Source organism: Salvelinus alpinus, chromosome 6, assembly GCF_045679555.1.
Source record: "Salvelinus alpinus chromosome 6, SLU_Salpinus.1, whole genome shotgun sequence".
In the NCBI taxonomy this organism is placed as follows: Eukaryota; Metazoa; Chordata; class Actinopteri; order Salmoniformes; family Salmonidae; genus Salvelinus; species Salvelinus alpinus.
This window is the reverse complement of record NC_092091.1, coordinates 74,308,254-74,331,769: the sequence shown is the minus strand read 5'-3', so window position 1 is coordinate 74,331,769 and position 23,516 is coordinate 74,308,254. Positions and strand designations below refer to the sequence as shown.

The following is a 23,516-nucleotide window of genomic DNA, read 5'->3' as shown; positions in this document are numbered from 1 at the left end:
TATTTAGGTTGCCATTTTCCCTTTGGTGTTTGTTGATTATTGTCTATGTGTAGTTGCCTATCAGCACTATAGTGTATAGCTTCACGTTTGTTTGGCGGTAGAGATACACTTAATGATCAGCACTCCTGAGGTGCTGACTTGCTGCACCCTCGACAACTACTGTGATTATTATTATTTGACCATGCTGGCCATTTATGAACATTTGAACATCTTGGCCATGTTCTGTTATAATCTCCACCCGGCACAGCCAGAAGAGGACTGGCCACCCCTCATAGCCTGGTTCCTCTCTAGGTTTCTTCCTAGGTTTTGGCCTTTCTAGGGAGTTTTTCCTAGCCACCGTGCTTCTACACCTGCATTGTGTCACGCACTGGCCTTAGTTATCTTTGTTTTCTTTATTATTTTAGTTAGGTCAGGGTGTGACATGGGGGAGTATGTGTTTTGTATTGTTGAGGGGTTTTTGTATGTTTATGGGTGCTGTGGCTTAGTTGGTTAAAGTGTCTAGTCTAGGTGTATGTATGTCTATGGTTGCCTAGATTGGTTCTCAATTAGAGACAGCTGTCTATCGTTGTCTCTGATTGGGAACCATATTTAGGCAGCCATATTCATTAGGTAGTTCGTGGGTGATTGTCTATGTCTAACACCTGCCTCCCGGGTGGCGCAGTGGTCTAGGGCACTGCATCGCAGTGCTAGCTGCGCCACCAGAGTCTCTGGGTTCGCGCCCGGGCTGGGTTCGCGCCCAGGCTCTGTCGCAGCCGGCCGCAACCGGGAGGTCCGTGAGGCGACGCACAATTGGCATAGCGTCGTCCGGGTTAGGGAGGGTTTGGCCGGTAGGGAGGGTTTGGCCGGTAGGGATATCCTTGTCTCAGTATGTAAAACAAATGTAATAAAATGTATGCACTCTACTGTAAGTCGCTCTGGATAAGAGCGTCTGCTAAATGACTAAAATGTAAATGTAAAATGTCTATACGTTAGTTGCTTGTGTCTGCACTGTCGTTTTATAGCTTCACGTTTGTTTGTTGTTTGTCAGTGTTCTTTGTTTCGTTTTCGTCTTCAATAAAAGAAGATGTATTGTTATCACGCTGCGCCTTGGTCCTCCTCTCTTCCACAATACGACGATCGTGACACTTTGCTTGCTGTTTGGGGTTTTAGGCTGGGTTTCTGTAAAGCACTTTGAGATATCAGCTGATGTACGAAGGGCTATATAAATACATTTGATTTGATTTAGCAAGGAAGCCCGAGAGGCAGCCCCAATAATTTTTTGGGTGGGGGCCCACGAGGAGATTGGCTGAGTCAGGTTGGAGACCTGAGCCAACTCCTCATGCTTACCGTGGGGAGCGTGTAACTGGTCAGGCACCGTGTTATGCAGAGATGCGCACGGTATCTCCAGTTCGCATTTATAGCCCGGTGCGCTCTATTCCAGCTCCTCGCAGTTGCCGGGCTAGAATGGGTACCCAGTCCAGAGTTTCCGGCGACAGTACCCAGTCCAGAGCCTCCTACGATGGGCCACAGTTCGGAACCTCCAACGACGGGACACAGTCCGGAACCTCCAACGACGGGACACAGTCCGGAGCCTCCTACGATGGGCCACAGTTCGGAACCTCCAACGACGGTCCATAGTCCGGAACCTCCAACGACGATCCCCAGTCCGGAGCCCTCCAGCGACGATCCCCAGTCCGGAGCCTCCAGCGACGATCTCCAGTCCGGAGCCTCCAGCGGCGATCTCCAGTCCGGAGCCTCCAGCGACGGTCCACAGTCCGGGGTCTCCAGCGACGGTCCACAGTCCGGGGTCTCCAGCGACGTTTACCTTCTGTGAGAAGGTGTGGCTCTTCTGTGAGGTGTGTCGCTCTTTTGTGAGAAGGTGTGGCTCTCTTCTGTGAGAAGGTGTGGCTCTCTTCTGTGAGAAGGTGTGTCTCTCTTCTGTGAGATACATATACACTCAGTGGACAGTTTATTAGGTACACCTATCTAGTACCGGGTCAGACCCCCCTTTTCCTCCAGAACAGCTAACGTAAACTAACTCACTTTTGTACATCGCGCTGGTCCGTACAAATGACCTAATTTTAGAGCCCAAAAATGTAATACTTCCAGATCAACTGTAATATCAATACCATTGTAAAGCACAATTTCTCCCCTTTCCAACAAAATCAATGACGAGCCCTTCATGACACCAATCTCTGCATGATTCAAGAAGGCAATGAGCTCCGTCGGGTCTTTTTAAAAATGGCGGGTGGGGAAGCTAAACCTATTACATGATAGTGAGAAGGAGAGATGTCGTGTGGGGATACGGCTTTTTTCACTCGATCTGTCCAACTTATCGCCTCTAAAATGTAAATTAAACACTATAAAGAGTTTATATAATGTGTCATTACATACCTATTTGAAGGTTTGTGTCGAATTTGAATCGGGTTTTTAGGACGGTGCAAAAGTGATCTTCAGAAGTAAACAACGTCATGATATCTTGCAGTGATGACGCAAAAAATGACTATTTATCCCCCCCTTTCCCTGTCCCTGTCTCTTTCTTGTTTTGAAACGGTGAGAGAAGTGCTACACCTGGTGGAGAGAGGCTGTAAGACAGAATTAGTTGCTTAACGCGCGCTGTACGTTACGCCACGACATGTCACAATGTAACGTACAGCGTCAGAGGGGTCCGTTTTTTCAACTTTTCTCCAATACTATAGAGCCATTACCATGTCAATCAACGCTTGAATAGAAACGTAGTTCACACACCAGATTTTGACTTGTTTGAATGTCGCAGTTGGGCACATTTGTACGGAATGTGGTTAGCGTGCGCTACAAGTATGCTACGGCGTTCAAATGTCAATCAATTGGTTTTAAATGGCATATCGTGTGCTAGAAAAACATTCCCCACACCATTACAACACCGCCACCAGCCTGTACCGTTGACACCAGGCAGGATGGGGTCATGGACTCATGCTGTTAACGCCAAGTTCTGACACTGTCATCAGCATGACGCATGAACTGGAATTCGTCGGACCAGGCAATGTTTTTCCACTCCTCCATTGTCCAGTGTTGGTGATCGTGTGCCCACTGAAGCCGCTTCTTCTTGTTTTTCACTAATATGAGTGGAACCTGGTGTGGTCGTGTGCTACAATAGTCCATCCATGACAAGGACCGACGAGTTGTGCATTCTGAAATACTGTTCCGCACACTACTGTTGCAATGCGCCATTATTTGCCTGTTTGTGGGCCTCGTGTTAGCTTGCACGATTCTTGCCAATCTCTTTCGACCTTTCTCATCAACAAGCTGTTTTCGCCCACAGGACTTCCGCTGTTTGGATATTTTTAGTTTGTCACACAGTTGGCCGGCCGTTACTGAGATACTGGAAACAGCACCTGGCACTGACCATCATACCACGCTCAAAGTCGTTTAGGTCTCTTGTTTTACCCATTCTAACGTTCAGTCTAACAGTAACTGAATGCCTTGATGCCTGTCTGCCTGCTTTATATAGCAACCCATGACCACCTGACTCGAACTATTTACAGGAACAAGGTGGTCCACCTAATAAACTGGCCACTGAGTGTATATGGCCATCCATCTAAACAATGTGTTGAGTTCTCATGCTGGGCAGTGGTGCCTTCTCTAAAAAAAAATTCACTAGTGATTTAATTTATTCCGGCGACCGCCTTTTATTGGCCTAAAGATAGAACTATATCTAGAATTAGAATCCATATTAATTGAATAGGATCTCTATGGGCCTAATAGTAAATATTTGTCGTTTAACTTTTCAACTGTATTTGACTGCCTATTAACGTGGCATAAACAACAACCAGTCATGTTTTCATCTTATTGTCAAACAATTACTTCAAAAGGCTCATGCATAGGCTAACTGCTCACCTTACTCAGGGACGGTGCAACGACAGGTGGTACGAAAAAATTATATATTTTTAAGCCTCATTTAGATGTCATTATTTCCAACATGGTAGGCAATGTGTTAGTCAACTTGTCTCTAATTAGATACATGCAGCTTCTCTTCTGTCATTGATGTTCTAGAGTGTAACATAAATTAGATACATTTTGTTAGTCAACTTGTCTATAATTAGATACATGCAGCTTTCCGATAGTATATCAGTTCATCATGGATACATATTTTATGTGGTTGAAAATGAAATGTTGCTGAAAGAAATTGCACGTTTAGTGTACACAACAGGTCCCAAAGCATGTATAAGCATTCTCTCAAGATGCTAAAATAAATATTCCAGAGAAAAAAATAACATTTGATCTATACTTTTTGCTGTGAAGAACACTTAATTCTGCAGAAGTTAATGTTATAAGGCAACATGTGAGGCCTACAGTCAGTGTCCAGACTTCAGTTAATATTAAAAGGCTACATGTGAGGCCTACAGTCAGTGTCCAGACTTCAGTTAATATTATAAAAGGCTACATGTGAGGCCTACAGTCAGTGTCCAGACTTCAGTTAATATTATAAAAGGCTACATGTGAGGCCTACAGTCAGTGTCCAGACTTCAGTTAATATTATAAAAGGCTACATGTGAGGCCTACAGTCAGTGTCCAGACTACAGTTAATATTAAAAGGCTACATGTGAGGCCTACAGTCAGTGTCCAGACTTCAGTTAATATTATAAAAGGCTACATGTGAGGCCTACAGTCAGTGTCCAGACTTCAGTTAATATTAAAAGGCTACATGTGAGGCCTACAGTCAGTGTCCAGACTTCAGTTAATATTAAAAGGCTACATGTGAGGCCTACAGTCAGTGTCCAGACTTCAGTTAATATTAAAAGGCTACATGTGAGGCTTACAGTCAGTGTCCAGACTTCAGTTAATATTAAAAGGCTACATGTGAGGCCTACAGTCAGTGTCCAGACTACAGTTAATATTATAAAAGGCTACATGTGAGGCCTACAGTCAGTGTCCAGACTTCAGTTAATATTATAAAAGGCTACATGTGAGGCCTACAGTCAGTGTCCAGACTACAGTTAATATTATAAAAGGCTACATGTGAGGCCTACAGTCAGTGTCCAGACTTCAGTTAATATTATAAAAGGCTACATGTGAGGCCTACAGTCAGTGTCCAGACTTCAGTTAATATTAAAAGGCTACATGTGAGGCCTACAGTCAGTGTCCAGACTTCAGTTAATATTATAAAAGGCTACATGTGAGGCCTACAGTCAGTGTCCAGACTTCAGTTAATATTTTAAAAGGCTACATGTGAGGCCTACAGTCAGTGTCCAGACTTCAGTTAATATTAAAAGGCTACATGTGAGGCCTACAGTCAGTGTCCAGACTTCAGTTAATATTAAAAGGCTACATGTGAGGCCTACAGTCAGTGTCCAGACTACAGTTAATATTATAAAAGGCTACATGTGAGGCCTACAGTCAGTGTCCAGACTTCAGTTAATATAAAAAGGCTACATGTGAGGCCTACAGTCAGTGTCCAGACTTCAGTTAATATTAAAAGGCTACATGTGAGGCCTACAGTCAGTGTCCAGACTAGAGTTTATATTAAAAGGCTACATGTGAGGCCTACAGTCAGTGTCCAGACTACAGTTAATATTAAAAGGCTACATGTGAGGCCTACAGTCAGTGTCCAGACTTCAGTTAATATTAAAAGGCTACATGTGAGGCCTACAGTCAGTGTCCAGACTACAGTTAATATTATAAAAGGCTACATGTGAGGCCTACACTCAGTGTCCAGACTACAGTTAATATTATAAAAGGCTACATGTGAGGCCTACAGTCAGTGTCCAGACTTCAGTTAATATTATAAAAGGCTACATGTGAGGCCTACAGTCAGTGTCCAGACTACAGTTAATATTAAAAGGCTACATGTGAGGCCTACAGTCAGTGTCCAGACTTCAGTTAATATTAAAAGGCTACATGTGAGGCTTACAGTCAGTGTCCAGACTTCAGTTAATATTAAAAGGCTACATGTGAGGCCTACAGTCAGTGTCCAGACTTCAGTTAATATTAAAAGGCTACATGTGAGGCCTACAGTCAGTGTCCAGACTTCAGTTAATATTAAAAGGCTACATGTGAGGCCTACAGTCAGTGTCCAGACTTCAGTTAATATTAAAAGGCTACATGTGAGGCCTACAGTCAGTGTCCAGACTTCAGTTAATATTAAAAGGCTACATGTGAGGCCTACAGTCAGTGTCCAGACTTCAGTTAATATTATAAAAGGCTACATGTGAGGCCTACAGTCAGTGTCCAGACTTCAGTTAATATTAAAAGGCTACATGTGAGGCCTACAGTCAGTGTCCAGACTTCAGTTAATATTATAAAAGGCTACATGTGAGTCAGTGTCCAGACTACAGTTAATATTATAAAAGGCTACATGTGAGGCCTACAGTCAGTGTCCAGACTTCATTTAGCCTACTATTCCAACTAGGCTACTCTACTAAAATATTTCCTGCATCCATACAGTGCCAGTTGATAAATACAAAGAGACGTCAGTTACAAAACACCAAACAGTGTTCTGAATGATATTCAGTGATAGTCATTTGTTAGGCCTACACAAGTCCTGAAATGAATTAATGTGTACACCTCTGTCCACGCGCGTCTCGGTCTCGACCACACGTCTCTGCCTTGGCAAGATGTCTGTGTTACTGTTGGATTACAAATAATTTTGGAGTGTCTGTTTGCTGAATTTTAATGCAGTTTACATGCGGTAAGGATAAATAAATAGTGTAGTTTTCTTGGAATCTATGTTTTAATTATTGTGATAGGCTCATGTTCTTTTAGTATGGCGTATCCCCGCTATTTATTTGGCTGGTACTCTGTACCAGACCATTCCGGATTACTTTCACCCATTGTATACGAGGCTCCTAAAAAAATAGCTGGTCTCTCTCAGGGTGTTGTAACTGTTCTGTAGCTGGTCTCTCTCTTTAGTCAGGGTGTTGTTACTGGTCTGTAGCTGGTCTCTCTCTTTAGTCAGGGTGTTGTAACTGGTCTGTATCTGGTATCTCTCTGTAGTCAGGGTGTTGCAACTGGTCTGTAGCTGGTCTCTCTCTTTAGTCAGGGTGTTGTTACTGGTCTGTAGCTGGTCTCTCTCTTTATTCAGGTTGTTGTAGCTGGCCTGTAACTGGTCTCTCTCTTTAGTCAGGGTGTTGTTACTGGTCTGTAGCTGGTATCTCAGTATTCAGGTTGTTGTAGCTGGTCTGTAGCTGGTCTCTCTTTAGTCAGGGTGTTGTAACTGGTCTGAAGCTGGTCTCTCTCAGTAGTCAGGTTGTTGTAGCTGGTCTGTAGCTGGTCTCGCTCTTTAGTCAGGGTGTTGTAACTGGTCTGAAGCTGGTCTCTCTCATTATTCAGGTTGTTGTAGCTGGTCTGTAACTGGTCTCTCTCAGTAGTCAGGTTGCTGTAACTGGTCTGTAGCTGGTCTCTCTCTGCAGATGAGTTGGTCTTATAGACTAAGAAGCTCTTAGAGACCCCATCATCTGTCACAACAACATAAAAGTTTAGGAAAAGGAGATAATCACAGACCTGCTGGTGATTTGTACAAATGATCACTTAAGACTTACAGTGGACAGACAGGCCGGTTATCCCGGCCAGTAGAACACACAGCAGCCCCAGACACACTGCAGCAACTAGGAAGGGTCTCTTTCCTGTGCTATCATGCTCTGTGGACGCATAAAAAGTGTGTGTGTGTGTGTGTGTGTGTGTGTGTGTGTGTGTGTGTGTGTGTGTGTGTGTGTGTGTGTGTGTGTGTGTGTGTGTGTGTGTGTGTGTGTGTGTGTGTGTGTGTGTGTGTGTGTGTGTGTGTGTGTGTGTGTGTGTGTGTGTGTGTGTGTGTGTGTGCGTGTGTTTAACCAGAAGTCCCCACAAGAATAGGAAACAAACAAAAATTGACCAGTCAATTTTTGTTTGTTTCCTATTCTTGTGGGGAGGTTAGTGGGGAGGTTAAGGTTAGAATTAGTGTTCGGGTTAGGAGCTAGGGTTCATTTTAGGGTTAGGGTTAGGAGCTAGGGTTAGGTTTAGGGTTAAGGTTAAGGTTAGATTTTTGGGTTAAGGTGAGGGTTATGGTTAATGTTAGGGTTAGGGTAAGAGTATGGGTTAAGAGGGTTGGGTTTAGGGTTTAGGAAAAATAGGATTTTGAATGGGACTGAATTGTGTGTCCCCACAAAGTGGTTAACTGTGCAAGACTGTGTGTGTGTATGCGTGTGCGTGTGCATGTGCGCGAGTGTGTCTGTCTGTGTACCTTACCTGAGTGTTCAAGTTGTGGTGTGGTCCCTTGGGTCACTGCATCCTCAGTCTTGTTTCTCCAGTCATTTTCATAGTTAGGCTCTTCATTTACATAGATGTCGGCTCCATTGTGAAACTGGTCCCCTTAAACACACTGTATTCCTCTAACATCTTCATTGATATAAACAGTGGCCCCAGACATCTCCATAGTCTACCACTATCTCTGTATGAGAGCTGTCCAGTGAGTCCAGTCTGGCACTTGCTATTTGTGATGATGGACAGAACACTATCATACCAGGAAGATATAGATCATAGAGGGGAAGTGGACAACAAAGGCTAAATGTCACATAAACAGCTCCAAATTTCCAAACCTCCCCCTTCCTTTCACCTTTCTGCACATTTACATTTGACATTTTAGTCATTTTATCCAGATAAACTTTGAGTTAGTGCAATCATCTTAAGATAGCGAAGTGAGACAACCGCATATCACAGTCAGTGCAAAGTAGGGGGGAGGGGTGTGTGTAAGACAAGATGTCTTGTTTAACATTCTACTGCAGTGGGCTAAATCAGGGTCACAGTGTTTCTTGATTGTTTGAAAGAAATCTCCTTTGAAACAAAAGTATACACCTCACACACATGGTTATGGGCTCACAAAAAGTAAGACAACTGTAACATGTCAAATATAGAGTTGAAATGTATTCCATTTTGAGTTTACATCCCAATATTACACTTTATATACATCACGGAAGAAAAAATGAATTATGAAATCATGAAAAATATCTACAACTAAATAATTTGACTGCAGGAAAGTGCTACAATACTCTGATGAGATAGGGTTTCATACGTTTTCGGAAGATGGACAGGGACTCTACTGTCCTAGCATCAGGTTCCACCATGGTGGTGTCAGTACAGAGAAGAGCTTTGACAGCACTGAGCAGGAGCTGAACTGCTGTAGTGGTGGGAGGGCCAAGAGACCAGAGGTGGCAGAACAGATTGCTCGGGTTGGGGTGTAGGGTTTGAGCATAACCTGAAGGTAGGGATGAGCAGTTCCTCTCGCTACTCCGTAGGTAAGCACCATGGTCTTGTAGTGGATGTGATCTTCAACTGGAAGCCAGTGGAGTGTGTGGAGGAGCGGGGTGACATGGGAGAACTTAGGAAGGTTGAACACCAGGTGGGCTGCGGCATTCTGGAGAAGTTGCAGGGGTTTGATGGCACAAGCAGCGGGAGCCCAGCCAACAAAAGGGCTGCAGTAATCCAGACGGGATATGATAATCACCTGGATTAGGACCTGCACCGCTTCCTGTGTGAGAAAAGGTCTTATTCTATGGATGTTGTAGTACACGCTGGGAGGGGGACACCGTGGAGTTGTCAACCGTGATGGACAGGTCTTGGAGAGGGCAGGCCTTCCCTGGGAGGAAAAGCAGCTCTGTCTTGTCGAGGTTGAACTTGAGGTAGTGGGTCGACATCCAAGCTGATATATCTCCTATTCACATAGAGATGCATGTCGCCACCTGGGTGTCAGAAGGGGGGAATGAGAACCGCACACCAGCCCAGCAGGTGCTAGCCCACCAAGCCAAGCACAGGCTTGCCCACATCAACCCCATGAAGGACTGGTGTGGGCTAGTCCATGTAGGGTTTGGTGTGTGAGAGAGAGAGAGAGAGAGAGAGAGAGAGAGAGAGAGAGAGAGAGAGAGAGAGAGAGAGAGAGAGAGAGAGAGAGAGAGAGAGAGAGAGAGAGAGAGAGAGAGAGAGAGAGAGAGAGAGAGAGAGAGAGAGAGAGAGAGAGAGAGAGAGAGAGAGAGAGAGAGAGAGAGAGAGAGAGAGAGAGAGAGAGAGAGAGAGAGAGAGAGAGAGAGAGAGAGAGAATATAGTATATTGTCCAGACAGCATCAGATACATGGTTTTGATCAGTGTTATTATAGAGCAGTAGTCTCTTACCTTGGGGTGGTCAGTGTTATTCTAGAGCAGTAGTCTCTTACCTTGGGGTGGTCAGTGGGGTGCAGTCCACCCATTTCCAGGTTCCCGCAGTAACATTGGTGGAGTGGAGAACTGTGGGTATATTTCTTACATCTCAGGGCAATTCATTGGATCTATGATAAATAGGCTTCTCTGGCAACTTTTACACAGGCAGCCCAATTCTGATGTTTTGCCCAATAAGTGGCAAAATATCTGATCTAATTGGTCAAATACCAATTAGTGGAAAATAATCAGAAGTGGGCTGCCTGTGTAAACGCAGCCTGGTACTTTCTCTGCACTGCTGTTTAAGGAACTATATATACAGGAGGAAATCTAAGGTGGAATTACACAGAAAAATCTATATATTCAGGTCCATATCATACGAAATGGATACCACATTTTGGGGACCTGTTTTGGCTAGTGAGCGCTACCTTCAAAGCTACTGGCTGAAATGATAAAAAACCTTTATAATGCATATTCAATACAATGTCTGTGGCAGTTAGCCTAGCGGATAAGTGTGTTGGGCCAGTAACCTAAAGGTTGTTGGTTTGAATCCCTGAGCCGACAAGGTGAAAAATCTATTGGTGTGTCCTTGAGCAAGGCACTTATCCCTAATTGCTCCTGTAAGTCGTTCTGGATAAGAGCATCTACTAAAATGTATTCTCTCTCTTTTACCTGTTCCTCTCTGCTCTTTATGATCTTACTCTGTGGTCAGTGTTGGTCCACCAGTTGGGAATGGAGGACCTACACTGTGGTTAGTGTTATTAGAGCAGTAGTGTATTACCTTGTGGTGGTCAGTGGGATACCGTCCACCCATCTCCAGGTCCCCTCAGTAACAGAGTCAGTCAGACCAATCCAGACACTCTTGTTGAGGTTGAAGATAATTTTCTGTTTTTGAAAAAGATAAACATATATACGTATTCTGTTTGATTATATCTAACCCCTGCACACTCATATCATCTCTCTCTCTCTCTCTCTCTCTCTCTCTCTCTCTCTCTCTCTCTCTCTCTCTCTCTCTCTCTCTCTCTCTCTCTCTCTCTCTTACCTGTTCCTTATCGCTGTTTTTGATCACCAGGTCTGTTCCTCTCTTCAGACAGTCCTCTCTGCTCTCCTCCCAGGTTTTAGTCTCAGTAGACAGGAAGTACTAAATGGATTCAAACTTGTGACAGGTTTCAGGACAGGGTTGTTGTGAAAGATGAAAACATGAATTGACGTCCAACTTCTTACACTGTACACTTAATGACCGAATACAGACACATGCTCGGGCCTGTGTGATTAATGACACGATCATTTAGTGCTGTAGATTTACTATCCTCCCACTGAGAACATTTCTCTCAGTCTGTAGTTGCTCTCTCTCTTCAGTACATTTGTTTTCATAAACTATGAATCTCGTTAAGACCTCATTATCTGCAACAACTAAAAAAGAGAAGTTGCTCACTAAATTAGATAACATCAGAACTGCTAAAATAGTAAGAACAATAACTATAATGTTTACAGTAACTATGAGCGCAGGAAGAATGTCACGTTGCCAAGCGACATCCAAAGGTAAGGCCAAGATGTAAATAGAAAAGTAGAACATCTGGTGACCTGTGAAGAAGACGGCACAGCATCAAGTCTAGTGAATGTAATGAGAGCCTTATACTCACAGTAGACAGACAGGCCTATGATCCCAGCCAGTAGGAGAACACACAGCATCAAGTCTAGTGAATGTAATGAGAGCCTTATACTCACAGTAGACAGACAGGCCTATGATCCCAGCCAGTAGGAGAACACACAGCATCAAGTCTAGTGAATGTAATGAGGGCCTTATACTCACAGTAGACAGACAGGCCTATGATCCCACACAGTAGGAGAACACACAGCATCAAGTCTAGTGAATGTAATGAGGGCCTTATACTCACAGTAGACAGACAGGCCTATGATCCCAGCCAGTAGGAGAACACACAGCATCAAGTCTAGTGAATGTAATGAGGGCCTTATACTCACAGTAGACAGACAGGCCTATGATCCCAGCCAGTAGGAGAACACACAGCATCAAGTCTATTGAATGTAATGAGGGCCTTATACTCACACTAGACAGACAGGCCTATGATCCCAGCCAGTAGGAGAACACACAGCATCAAGTCTAGTGAATGTAATGAGGGCCTTATACTCACAGTAGACAGACAGGCCTATGATCCCAGCCAGTAGGAGAACACACAGCATCAAGTCTAGTGAATGTAATGAGGGCCTTATACTCACACTAGACAGACAGGCCTATGATCCCAGCCAGTAGGAGAACACACAGCAACAAGTCTAGTGAATGTAATGAGGGCCTTATACTCACAGTAGACAGACAGGCCTATGATACCAGCCAGTAGGAGAACAAACAGCAACAAGTCTAGTGAATGTAATGAGGGCCTTATACTCACAGTAGACAGACAGGCCTATGATCCCAGCCAGTAGGAGAACACACAGCATCAAGTCTAGTGAATGTAATGAGGGCCTTATACTCACAGTAGACAGACAGGCCTATGATCCCAGCCAGTAGGAGAACACACAGCATCAAGTCTACTGAATGTAATGAGGGCCTTATACTAACAGTAGACAGACAGGCCTATGATCCCAGCCAGTAGGAGAACACACAGCATCAAGTGTAGTGAATGTAATGAGGACCTTATACTCACAGTAGACAGACAGGCCTATGATCCCAGCCAGTAGGAGAACACACAGCATCAAGTCTAGTGAATGTAATGAGGGCCTTATACTCACAGTAGACAGACAGGCCTATGATCCCAGCCAGTAGGAGAACACACAGCATCAAGTCTAGTGAATGTAATGAGGGCCTTATCCTCACAGTAGACAGACAGGCCTATGATCCCAGCCAGTAGGAGAACACACAGCATCAAGTCTAGTGAATGTAATGAGGGCCTTATACTCACAGTAGACAGACAGGCCTATGATCCCAGCCAGTAGGAGAACACACAGCATCAAGTCTAGTGAATGTAATGAGGGCCTTATACTCACAGTAGACAGACAGGCCTATGATCCCAGCCAGTAGGAGAACACACAGCATCAAGTCTAGTGAATGTAATGAGGGCCTTATACTCACAGTAGACAGACAGGTCTATGATCCCAGCCAATAGGAGAACACACAGCAACAAGTCTAGTGAATGTAATGAGGGCCTTATACTCACAGTAGACAGACAGGCCTATGATCCCAGCCAGTAGGAGAACACACAGCATCAAGTCTAGTGAATGTAATGAGGGCCTTATACTCACAGTAGACAGACAGGCCTATGATCCCAGCCAGTAGGAGAACACACATAATCAAGTCTAGTGAATGTAATGAGGGCCTTATACTCACAGTAGACAGACAGGCCTATGATCCCAGCCAGTAGGAGAACACACAGCATCAAGTCTAGTGAATGTAATGAGGGCCTTATACTCACAGTAGACAGACAGGCCTATGATCCCAGCCAGTAGGCGAAAACACACAGCATCAAGTCTAGTGAATGTAATGAGGGCCTTATACTCACAGTAGACAGACAGGCCTATGATCCCAGCCAGTAGAACACACAGCAGCCCCAGACACACTGCAGCAACTAGGAAGGGTCTGTTCCCTGAGCTCTCAGGTTCTGTAGACAAATAAGAGAGACTTGTTGGTTGGTCAATTATTTGTAACAGTGTCTGCTGTCTCTTCTCTCTTGGTGCTGGTCTCACCGTCTCTCAGGGTGTCTGCACTGACATCGATATCCTCAATCCTCTCCTCCATCTCACCTCTGTCAAACTTTACCTTGTTCATATCTGCTACTACAGCAAACGTTCTAAGTATTTGTTGTCGGCAGCGGTTCTTTGAGGCACTGGCTGTAGCGATTGGGTAAAAACTGTCTACTTCCGTGAAGACATTCAAATTATCTTTTTGAGCGAAAAGTAAGGTATTTGAATGAAAAAAGCATGCCAGGTGTATGTTAAAGTAACTCTCCAGTGTTTCCAGATTTCTATAAATTATTATTATTACCTATAACCTATAACCTCTCTATTGGATGGTTTGTCTATCAATCAAGATGTGCAGGCTAATGAGAGATTGCTATTGGTGCTTGATAACCATTACAGGCAGCTCACTCATCAGTAAAGATCAAGACCAAAGCATAATATAATGTTGTTTTTTTTTAACTTTAGACAATTCCACAAATTAATAACTGTATTTTGAGCAGCCTATTCCTTCCTACTGCATGTTTGACAGGTAGGCCTTCAAATGAAAGGTGTTAAAAACCAGTCTAAAATCCTAAATGGTGCGTGTGTGCGGTGTTTTGTGTGTGTGTACTGTCTCTGCGGGTCAGAATGGAGGAAGCTGAAGCGTTGGACTGAGATGTTTGCTTCCATCTAGTGGCGGTAAACGGAATAACGACACTGCAATGACAGCTGTTGCAGCTACAATAAACTGTATGACAACAATGTAATGTAATTGTATCACTGTGCAGTTTCAGCAGATAAGACCGTTTTCATTGTGATTGTGCACTGACAACAAAAAGATAGCAGTTTTGAAAAGTGCAATAACTGCAGTCGACTGTGGTATTTTGGACGCAGTAATTGTAGAATAACTGCATTGTACTGCTGTTGAACTGCAGTTATACTGCACTCTAATTACAGTTAAACTGCAAAATTACTGCAGTAAAAAAAATGTTTTCTGCATACTGTAGTTATACTGCACTCTGACCGCAGTCTTTCTTCCGTAAAGGTGATATAACATATCTGATTGTATGGGGTCCCCTACGGAAGTTCCGGCTAACTTTCATACAAGAAACAGAGCGTCTGACATAACACCTGCAGCTAGCAGAGGCAGAGGTTCATTTTATTACAGCACCCCCGTTGCATTCTGGGAGAGTGGATAGAGACTGAGCAGTGGATCTTTTTTACTAGTACGGCAATTTCTGGCACCCGAAATCTCATGTCGAAATAGCTAGTCTTCCGCTATCGGTAGTAATGGCTCTGACATGGTTCGAACGGTTCCTGGCCTCGATGCTGCGGGGAGCGGTCGGGATGCTGTTTGCCGTCTTCCAGCTGCTCTCTCAGCGGCGGGGAGCGGACAGGTCCGTGAGGAGGCTCCCACCAATCACCAACCCACTGTTGAAGGTCCCCGCGATGCGGCTCGCCCGCATGATTCGACGGAGAGAGGCAGGTGAACTTTATTAAAGTGTTGTTAGGTAGTTAAATGCCACCCGGTAGATCGTGACATAACGTGTATTCATATAGATATGGCCGGGATAAATGAAGAACTGCCAGTTGCTTGTTTTATTATGCATCGCAGCTCGGGATTGTTTAGGGAAGAGAAAGCTTCTGCAAGGTGACTCGGTGGCACTGACGAATGCTGGGATATGTAGGCTAGTAATAACTCACGACAGTAGTTTACTGACATAGTAGTTTACTGTGCTTCGTACCTAATAGCACTTGTATTACTCTGGGCCTACTTGAATAAAGTAGCCTATTGAATTAGCATTTCATATAAAATACATTCAAGTTGGTTGTGTTTTCCAACACATCCTGTCACATCCCAGAGGATATACCGTAGTTTGGGTCCCTATTCTTTACAGGGCTCTGTTCAAAAGCAGTGCACTACATAATAAGGTACCAGTAGGGACACAGATTTGTGTGGCTTTGGTGGTTGAGCCGGGCTCCCTGTTAAGAGGGATTTACTTCCAGAACGTAAACAATAGTGGCAGGGGGCCACGTAGAGCCACCGGAGGGGACTTTACTTCACCTGCACAAAGGTCACTGTAGTCAGAGGACGGTACATCCCAAATGGCAACTGGTGACCTATATAGTGCACTACTTTTGACCAAGACCCATAGGGTTCTGGTTGAAAGTAGTGCACTATAAAGGGAATAGTGTGCTATTTTGGGATAGAGACAGAAACAATAGGAAATCTTTCCCCTACTCCCGTTCTCTCTCTGCTATGTAATGTTACAGCGCTTTGAACATCTGGAAAATATCACTAAACATCCTGCCAATTGTACTCTCTCAGAATAACTTTTTACAGCGTATGAGAATAGACATATTCATCCTAAATATTCACGGTTGTGCTTCTCATTTCTTTTTTGGATTGATCATGTTGTATCCCAAATGGCACCCTATTCCCTATGTAATGCACTACTTCTGGTCAAAGGGAGTGCACTAACAGGGAATAGGGTGGCATTTGGGGCACAGAGCATATCTTGATGAATCAGACTGTAATTTATATAATTGCCCCTGTTCTCTCAGGTAACCAGTGTGGAGGTGGTACAGACCTACATAGACCGCATCCAAGAGATTAACCCTCTCATCAATGCCATGGTCAAGGACAGGTGAGAGAGACTGTGTGTGTGTGTGGGAGATAGAGGACACCTACTTTCAGTGTGCATTTCAAGTCAAGCCACACTCCCGTCCTCCCTTTATCTCTTACCTCCTATTCTCTGTCCGTCCCTCCTACCACCGCTCTCTCTCTCTCTTTCTCCCTGCATCTCTCCACCCATCTCTCTCAGGTTTTCCTTGGCCCTGCAGGAGGCAGCCCAGGTGGATAAGCTGATCGAGGAGGAGACAGGAGGAGAGGATGTTCTGGAGGACAGGCTTCCTCTACTGGGTGTCCCGTTCACTGTCAAAGAGGCCTTCTCCCTCCAGGGTAGGCTGCTAATGCTACTTCTTCTAATGATGATTAGAACAGAGTCACTATATTTCTATGTAGCCTGGTACTCTGGTAATTAGGGTCCCTGACCTGCAGCAGTACTGCTGTCAGTTGTATTTCAATATTTGATGCAACGTTTGGTGTTGAAGTATGGAGTCTTGCGTCCAGGGCAGATTACTAATGCTACTTATAGAGAGGATAATATGATCAACATGGCCGATACCCTGACCTGTAGTTGTGCCTGTGCTGCAATCAGGGTTCTTTCCCCACTGGTTGTCCTTGATGCAACGTGTGTTGTTAAAGTCTGTCTCTGTGCCGTTCCCTCACTCTCAAGGTCTAAACCTGCTGAAATGGGAAACCTACTGAACTACTACAGTTGAAATAGAAGCCTTGTTTGTTCCAATGCCTTGTTCACTGTCCCCATTTACCATCTCTCTCCCTCTCCTGCCCCTCTCTCTCTCTCTTCTCCCCAGGTATGCCTAACTCCACAGGGCTGGTGTCACGGCGGGGGGTGATTTCGGCAACGGACGCTCCGCCGGTGGCTCTGCTGAAGAGGGCAGGGGCTATTCCTCTGGGGGTGACTAACTGTAGTGAGCTCTGCATGTGGCTTGAGTCCCATAACCACCTGTATGGAATCACCAACAACCCATACGACCTGGAGAGAATACCAGGGGGAAGCTCCGGTTAGTTACACCGCTGTCATTCTCTAATGGAATAGAATGGATGGAATCCAATGGAATGGCAACAGAATGTTTGGAATACGGAGGAATAGAGTAGGAGTAGATCATAGAATGATACCTTTTCTGTCAACCTTCAATATATTGTTGTATGTCAGTGTGACTCCAAGTGTTTCTACCATCTTGTATGACCTTTATCTGTCTGTCTCTCTCAGGAGGGGAGGGCAGTATTTTGGGCGGCGGTGGTTCCGTGATAGGGGTTGGCTCAGATGTTGGGGGCAGTATTCGCATCCCAGCATTCTTCAACGGCATCTTCGGCCACAAGCCAACATCAGGTGAGGGCGTCCAGTCTGACACCTGTGTGTGAGTGTTGTGTGCATGGAGGTTTGTATCTATCCCGCGTTGTAGAGACACACATCCTGTGTGTGTGAGACACTCGCACCAATCTGCTGTCTCTGTAGGATGTAACGGGGCCAGTTCCTTCTAGTCGTGCGTTTGGTTGTGTTTAATTGCAGGTGTGTGTGTATTTTAGTATTTGCTATTAGCTGTTGCGAAAGCAGCAGCTCCTCTTCCTGGGGTCCACACAAAACATGAAACATTACATAATACAGAACATTAATAGACAAGAACAGCTCAAGGACAGAACTACATACATTTAAAAAGGGCACACAGTCTACAGAGTTCCATTGAATAATCTATATAATACTGTAGGCTTTCTTGAGTTTGTTGTGGATTTGGGGACTGTGAAAAGACCCCTGGTGGCATGACTGGTGGGGTAAGTGTGTGAATACAGTGCATTTTTAGAAATGTTTTCAAATGTATTAAAAAACTACATCAGTATTCACCCTCTTTGCTATGCGACTCAAAATTGAGCTCAGGTGCATCCTGTTTCCATTGATCATCCCTGTGATGTTTCTACAACTTGATTGGAGTCCTCTTGTAGTAAATTAAATTGATTGGACATGATTTGTAAAGGGACACACCTGTCTATATGAGGTCAGACAGTTGACAGTGCATGTCAGAGCCAAAATCAAGCCATGAGGTCAAAGGAATTGTCCATAGAGCTCCGAGACAGGATTGTGTCCAGGCACAGATCTGGGGAAAGGTACCAGCATTTTTTTGCAGCATTGAAGGTCCCCAAGAACACAGTGGCCTCCATCATTCTTAAATTGAAGAAGTTTGGAACCACCAAGACTCTTCCTAGAGCTGGCCGCCCGGCCAAACTGAGCAATTGGGGGAGAAAAGCCTTGGTCAGGGATGTGACCAAGAACGCGATGGTCACTCTTACAGAACTCCAGAGTTCCTCTGTGGAGATGGGAGAACATTCTAGAAGGACAACCATCTCTGCAGCACTCCACCAATCAGGCCTTTATGGTAGAGTGGCCAGACGGAAGCCACTCCTCAGTAAAAGGTACATGACAGCCCGCTTGGAGTTTGCAAAAAAGCACCTAAAGGACTATCAGACCATGAGAAACAAAATTCTCTGGTCTGATGAAACCAAGATTCATAAACTCATAAATGACCATGACCATAAATGACCTCTCTCTGTCTGTCTGTAGGTGTAGTGTCTAACGTGGGTCAGTTCCCCCCGGCCTCGGGGCAGCAGCCTGGTTTCCTGTGTACAGGCCCAATGTGTCGCTACGCCCAGGACCTGCTGCCCATGCTCAGAGTTATGGGAGGAGCCAACGCTGACAGGTACAGAGGGACAACAACAACATGCACAGATAAACAATGACTGCACGTTAATAACACCCAGATATGACCACGTCTTGTCTCTCTCTGTCTCCCCCTCATTCTCTCTCCCTCCCTCCCCCTCTGCAGGTTGTCTCTGTCGTCTGAGGTGGACCTGAAGAGATTACGGTTCTTCTCTGTTCCTCACGATGGAGGCTCTCCTCTGGTGTCTCCTGTCGACCAGCAGCTAGTCCTGGCTCAGAGGAGGGTGAGAGAGGGAGGAGGGGAGGGAGACAGGAGAGTTCCTCTGGTGTCTCCTGTCGACCAGCAGCTAGTCCTGGCTCAGAGGAGGGTGAGAGAGGGAGGAGGGGAGGGAGACAGGAGAGTTCCTCTGGTGTCTCCTGTCGACCAGCAGCTAGTTCTGGCTCAGAGGAGGGTGAGAGAGGGAGGAGGGGAGGGAGACAGGAGAGTTCCTCTGGTATCTCCTGTCGACCAGCAGCTAGTCCTGGCTCAGAGGAGGGTGAGAGAGGGAGGAGGGGAGGGAGACAGGAGAGTTCCTCTGGTATCTCCTGTCGACCAGCAGCTAGGCCTGGCTCAGAGGAGGGTGAGAGAGGGAGGAGGGGAGGGAGACAGGAGAGTTCCTCTGGTATCTCCTGTAGACAAACAGATAGTCCTGGCTCAGAGGAGGGTGAGAGAGGGAGGAGGGGAGGGAGACAGGAGAGTTCCTCTGGTATCTCCTGTAGACAAACAGATAGTCCTGGCTCAGAGGAGTGTGAGTTGGAGGAGCAGAGAGAAAATGATTGAGAGAAAGGGAGGTAGAGAGAGAGTAAGAGATGAGGGAGAGGGTTGAATCAGGAGAAACAGGAAGATTAGAAGATGGAAATAAAGAGCGGGAGAGAACATTAGAGAATTAGTTGTCATCATGTCTTCCCCAGGTGGTTCAACGTCTGGAGGCAGACCTGGGGGTCAAAGTTCAGCAGCTGAAGATTCCTCAGCTCAAATACTCCTTCCAGATCTGGAGTGCGATGATGGGAGCCCCGGGGAAGGATGGAAAGGTGAGTTTTTGCTTGTCTCTGAGTGCATGGTGAGTGCTTGAATGTATAGTATTGCCTTAATGGTCTATATGCCTGTTCGTCCAACAGCAGCCCACATCGTTTGCAGAGCTGATGTCTGACCATGGGAAGAAGGTGTGGCCTCTATGGGAGATGGCTAAGTGGACTGTGGGACTCTCTAAGCACACCGTGGCTGCTCTAGGTGTGTGATGGTTGTGTGATGGTTTAAGGACATGTAGTAGGCCTCCCCTACTTCTCTGTTCCTCCCTCCTTTTCTCTCCTCATCCTCCTCTCCCTTATCAACCATGTCATGTTGTCTGTAACTGGGTATAATGTTATATTGTTTTTCTTAAAACTCGGTGCTCTTGAATGTGGGGCACATTGCTGTAAATGACGTAACCAGAGCTCCCCTCAGGTCTGGTCCTGGTAGAGATGTTCCAGAGGGCCCAGCCCACCCAGTTCATCCTGCAGCAGAAGGAATCTCTCCAGAAAGACCTGGAGGAACTGTTGGGAACAGACGGGGTGCTGCTCTACCCCTCTCACCCTCACCTCGCCCCCAAACACCACCATCCCCTCTTCACCCCCTTCAACTTCTCCTACACTGGTCAGTGGTGCTTTAGCTAGCTTGGTGTCAGTGGTGGAAGGTAGGAAGTAGTTTGCAGAGCCTCGTATGAGCTTTACCTGGTCAGGACAATATCTAACCCTAAATGACAGCCATTGCCTGAAGTACAGTTCCTAAACTTTTTTTTGGTGTCAACATTTTTCTCAGCTCTGACACGGTACCCTTCTCTCATCCCTCACAGGTATCTTTAACATTCTGGGTCTTCCGGTGACCCAGTGTCCGTTGGGGCTGAGCGAGGAGGGTTTACCCTTGGGACTGCAGCTGGTAGTGGGGAAGCAGCAGGACCGTCTCTCCCTGGCCACCGCTGTGTTCCTGGAGAAGACCTTCGGAGGTTGGAGAGACCCGGGGAGCATGGCCACTGCCACCACCCGGCTAGATACCCCACGCGGGACGTCAACGACCACATCGTGAATATACAGAGACGTTTACTCTGAGATGAATGAAAGTCCTAGAAGACAGAGGAATGTATGCACTGACACAGAAAGGCAGACACACTCACACGGTCTCTTTGCACATGCCGTCCTGTCAGTCGTCCAGCCTTCTCATTCGTTCTTTAACAACAGACTCTCGCCAGGTTACTGAGTCACTCGTCCACTACAGTATGTCTGTTGTGTCTTTGTCACAAAGTGCCCTATGCTTGTCCAAAGAGCCTTTATGTGTCCAGTAGTTGTGTGTTCCTGGCTTGTGTCCCAAATGACTCCCTATATAGTACACTACATTTGACCACAACCCTATTCCCTACATAGTGCCCTACATTTGACCAGAGCCCTATTCCCTTCATAGTGCCCTACATTTAACCAGAGCCCTATTCCCTAAATAGTGCCCTACATTTGACCAGAGCCCTATTCCCCACATAGTGCACTACTTTTGACCAGAGCCCTATTCCCTTCATAGTGCACTACTTACATATTGCACTACTATGGGTCCTGGTCAAAAGTAGTGCACTCTATCGGGAATAGGGTGCCATTTGGGATGCAAATTGTGACTGTCCGACAGCTATATGTTGCGTCAGGGTTTTTTTTTTTGTGTAATGTCCAATAAGGTTTTCTCTCTGTACACTCTATTTGTCCACAACTAAAGAGACGTTGGAACCTTATTGGAGAGAGAATGTATTATGAGAATGTAATGTGTTATGGTGTAGTCCATGTTAAAATGACGGGCGTTGATGGGTGATGTGATATACCACGTCTCTTCAATGACTGGCACTTTTTCAACAAGTTAAAAGGTTAACGTGATCTACTGTATAAAGACATGTGCATATTATGATCATTTGAAAGGATATCTTTGTGATAATGTTTCATATTAAATGTTAATGGTTACTGTCCTACTACAATTATGCCAGAACAAATATTATAATAAAATGTACATTATACCGAGGACAACATTGTATTTCCTAAGTGTGTTTTTGACATTTTCTCTGTGAAACTGACCATTATATTTCCCCCTAGCAGCAATGGTACACTTCAGGCTGGTTTCCCGGACACAGATTAAGCCATTGAGCATGCTTGTAAATCCAAGACTGGCCTTAATCTGTATCCGGGAAACCCATCCACAATCTCAGGAATGTAGGCGAATCTTTTCTGCTGACAATGTCTTCTTCAATTTGACCACCGGAGGGCGTATATGCTCCAATGACATTATATCAATAGCATAGAATGTCCGGTTGTCATTGCAAAGGTTGTGTGCTGTTCAGATCTATGAATGAAAGAGAAATGGAGAACCTGAGCTAGTCGATTCAGATTTTGTTTGTATTTTCAAACAAATGTATTTATAAAGCCCTTTTTACATCAGCCGATGTCACAAAGTGCTATACAGAAACCCAGCCCAAAAAAAACAAACATAAAGCAATGCAGATGTAGAAGCACGGTGGCTAGGGAAAAAGTTCGTTCCTGTGACTGAATCATCACAGATTGGAGTGTTGCGCTTCAGAATGAAATCACGCAATGATGTCCTCATTCACCACGCACACACCAGTCCCGTAGTAAGAATCTGTCATCACTCAGGGCCGTGTAATTATGCCGCCTTCAAAACAACTGGGAACTCGTAATTCTCCGACTTCGGACCTCATTGCGTTCAAACCAGCCGGGTTCAGGAAACAAACGAGCTCCGACTGGGTAAAAATCATTCTAGAGCTCCGATTTTCTGACGTCATGATTTGACCTCGTATATTTTCCGAGTTCCCAGTTGTTATGAACGCGGCATTAGAATTATCTTTCACTTTGAGCTGTCAGACTTTCATGTGCTCATTACAAACTGATGTGGATGGTCGGGGGAATTTGTCATGCTCAGTGAGGTAATGTTTTGCATCCTGGTGGAAGCTATGGTGCTTTTGTTTTGTCCTGTAGCCTAAGGTTTTTATGTGCCAAGATAAGGAAAAATGCAGCCTATACAAAAGAGCATTGTTTTGATTGGATAATGTCCACTGACATCACAACAGTTAAATATGCAATAAAATATGTTTTATTCAAATGAGCTTGTAAATTCTGCTACTTGCTTTAATGTCAAAAGAGTATGAATTTGCTTAGAAACATATTTATTTCCAGAATCTTTAACCTGACCATATGTTTGAATATCTGCAGTAGTTTGAGCTCATCATCAGGGTTTTCAGCGAGGGGCACCATTGCTTCAAGTTCCAGCGTGTACAGTAAAAGCATCAGCGGCACAGTGTAACGGTGTAACAGTGTAACAGAATAATACAATATTAGAAAGAAAAAAAGTGTCATTGCAGTGACACTTCCGCT

At 45.1% G+C, this 23,516-nt stretch overlaps 2 protein-coding genes and 1 long non-coding RNA gene across 4 annotated transcripts in view; 2 read left to right on the top strand and 1 right to left on the bottom strand.

The window, feature by feature from the left end:
* The window catches only part of LOC139579362 (C-type lectin domain family 4 member E-like), a 295,157-nt gene that overhangs the window by 15,953 nt on the left and 255,688 nt on the right, over positions 1–23,516 (top strand). The gene's annotated exons all lie outside the window — the stretch shown is intronic.
* On the bottom strand, positions 8,834–11,949 carry LOC139577884 (uncharacterized). The gene is made up of 4 exons (XR_011675458.1): positions 11,159–11,949; positions 10,898–11,001; positions 10,137–10,206; positions 8,834–9,668 (listed from the first exon to the last, which is right to left on the bottom strand). It is a non-coding gene; the product is annotated as an uncharacterized lncRNA (long non-coding RNA).
* On the top strand, positions 14,880–22,152 carry LOC139579331 (fatty-acid amide hydrolase 2-A-like). Its single transcript, XM_071407895.1, has 11 exons — positions 14,880–15,270; positions 16,354–16,436; positions 16,614–16,750; positions 17,227–17,436; positions 17,646–17,765; positions 18,990–19,125; positions 19,252–19,369; positions 20,037–20,156; positions 20,244–20,355; positions 20,569–20,757; positions 20,957–22,152. The coding sequence occupies exons 1-11, from the start codon at positions 15,079–15,081 to the stop codon at positions 21,184–21,186; spliced, it is 1,647 nt and encodes a 548-aa protein (XP_071263996.1). The 5' UTR covers positions 14,880–15,078; the 3' UTR covers positions 21,187–22,152.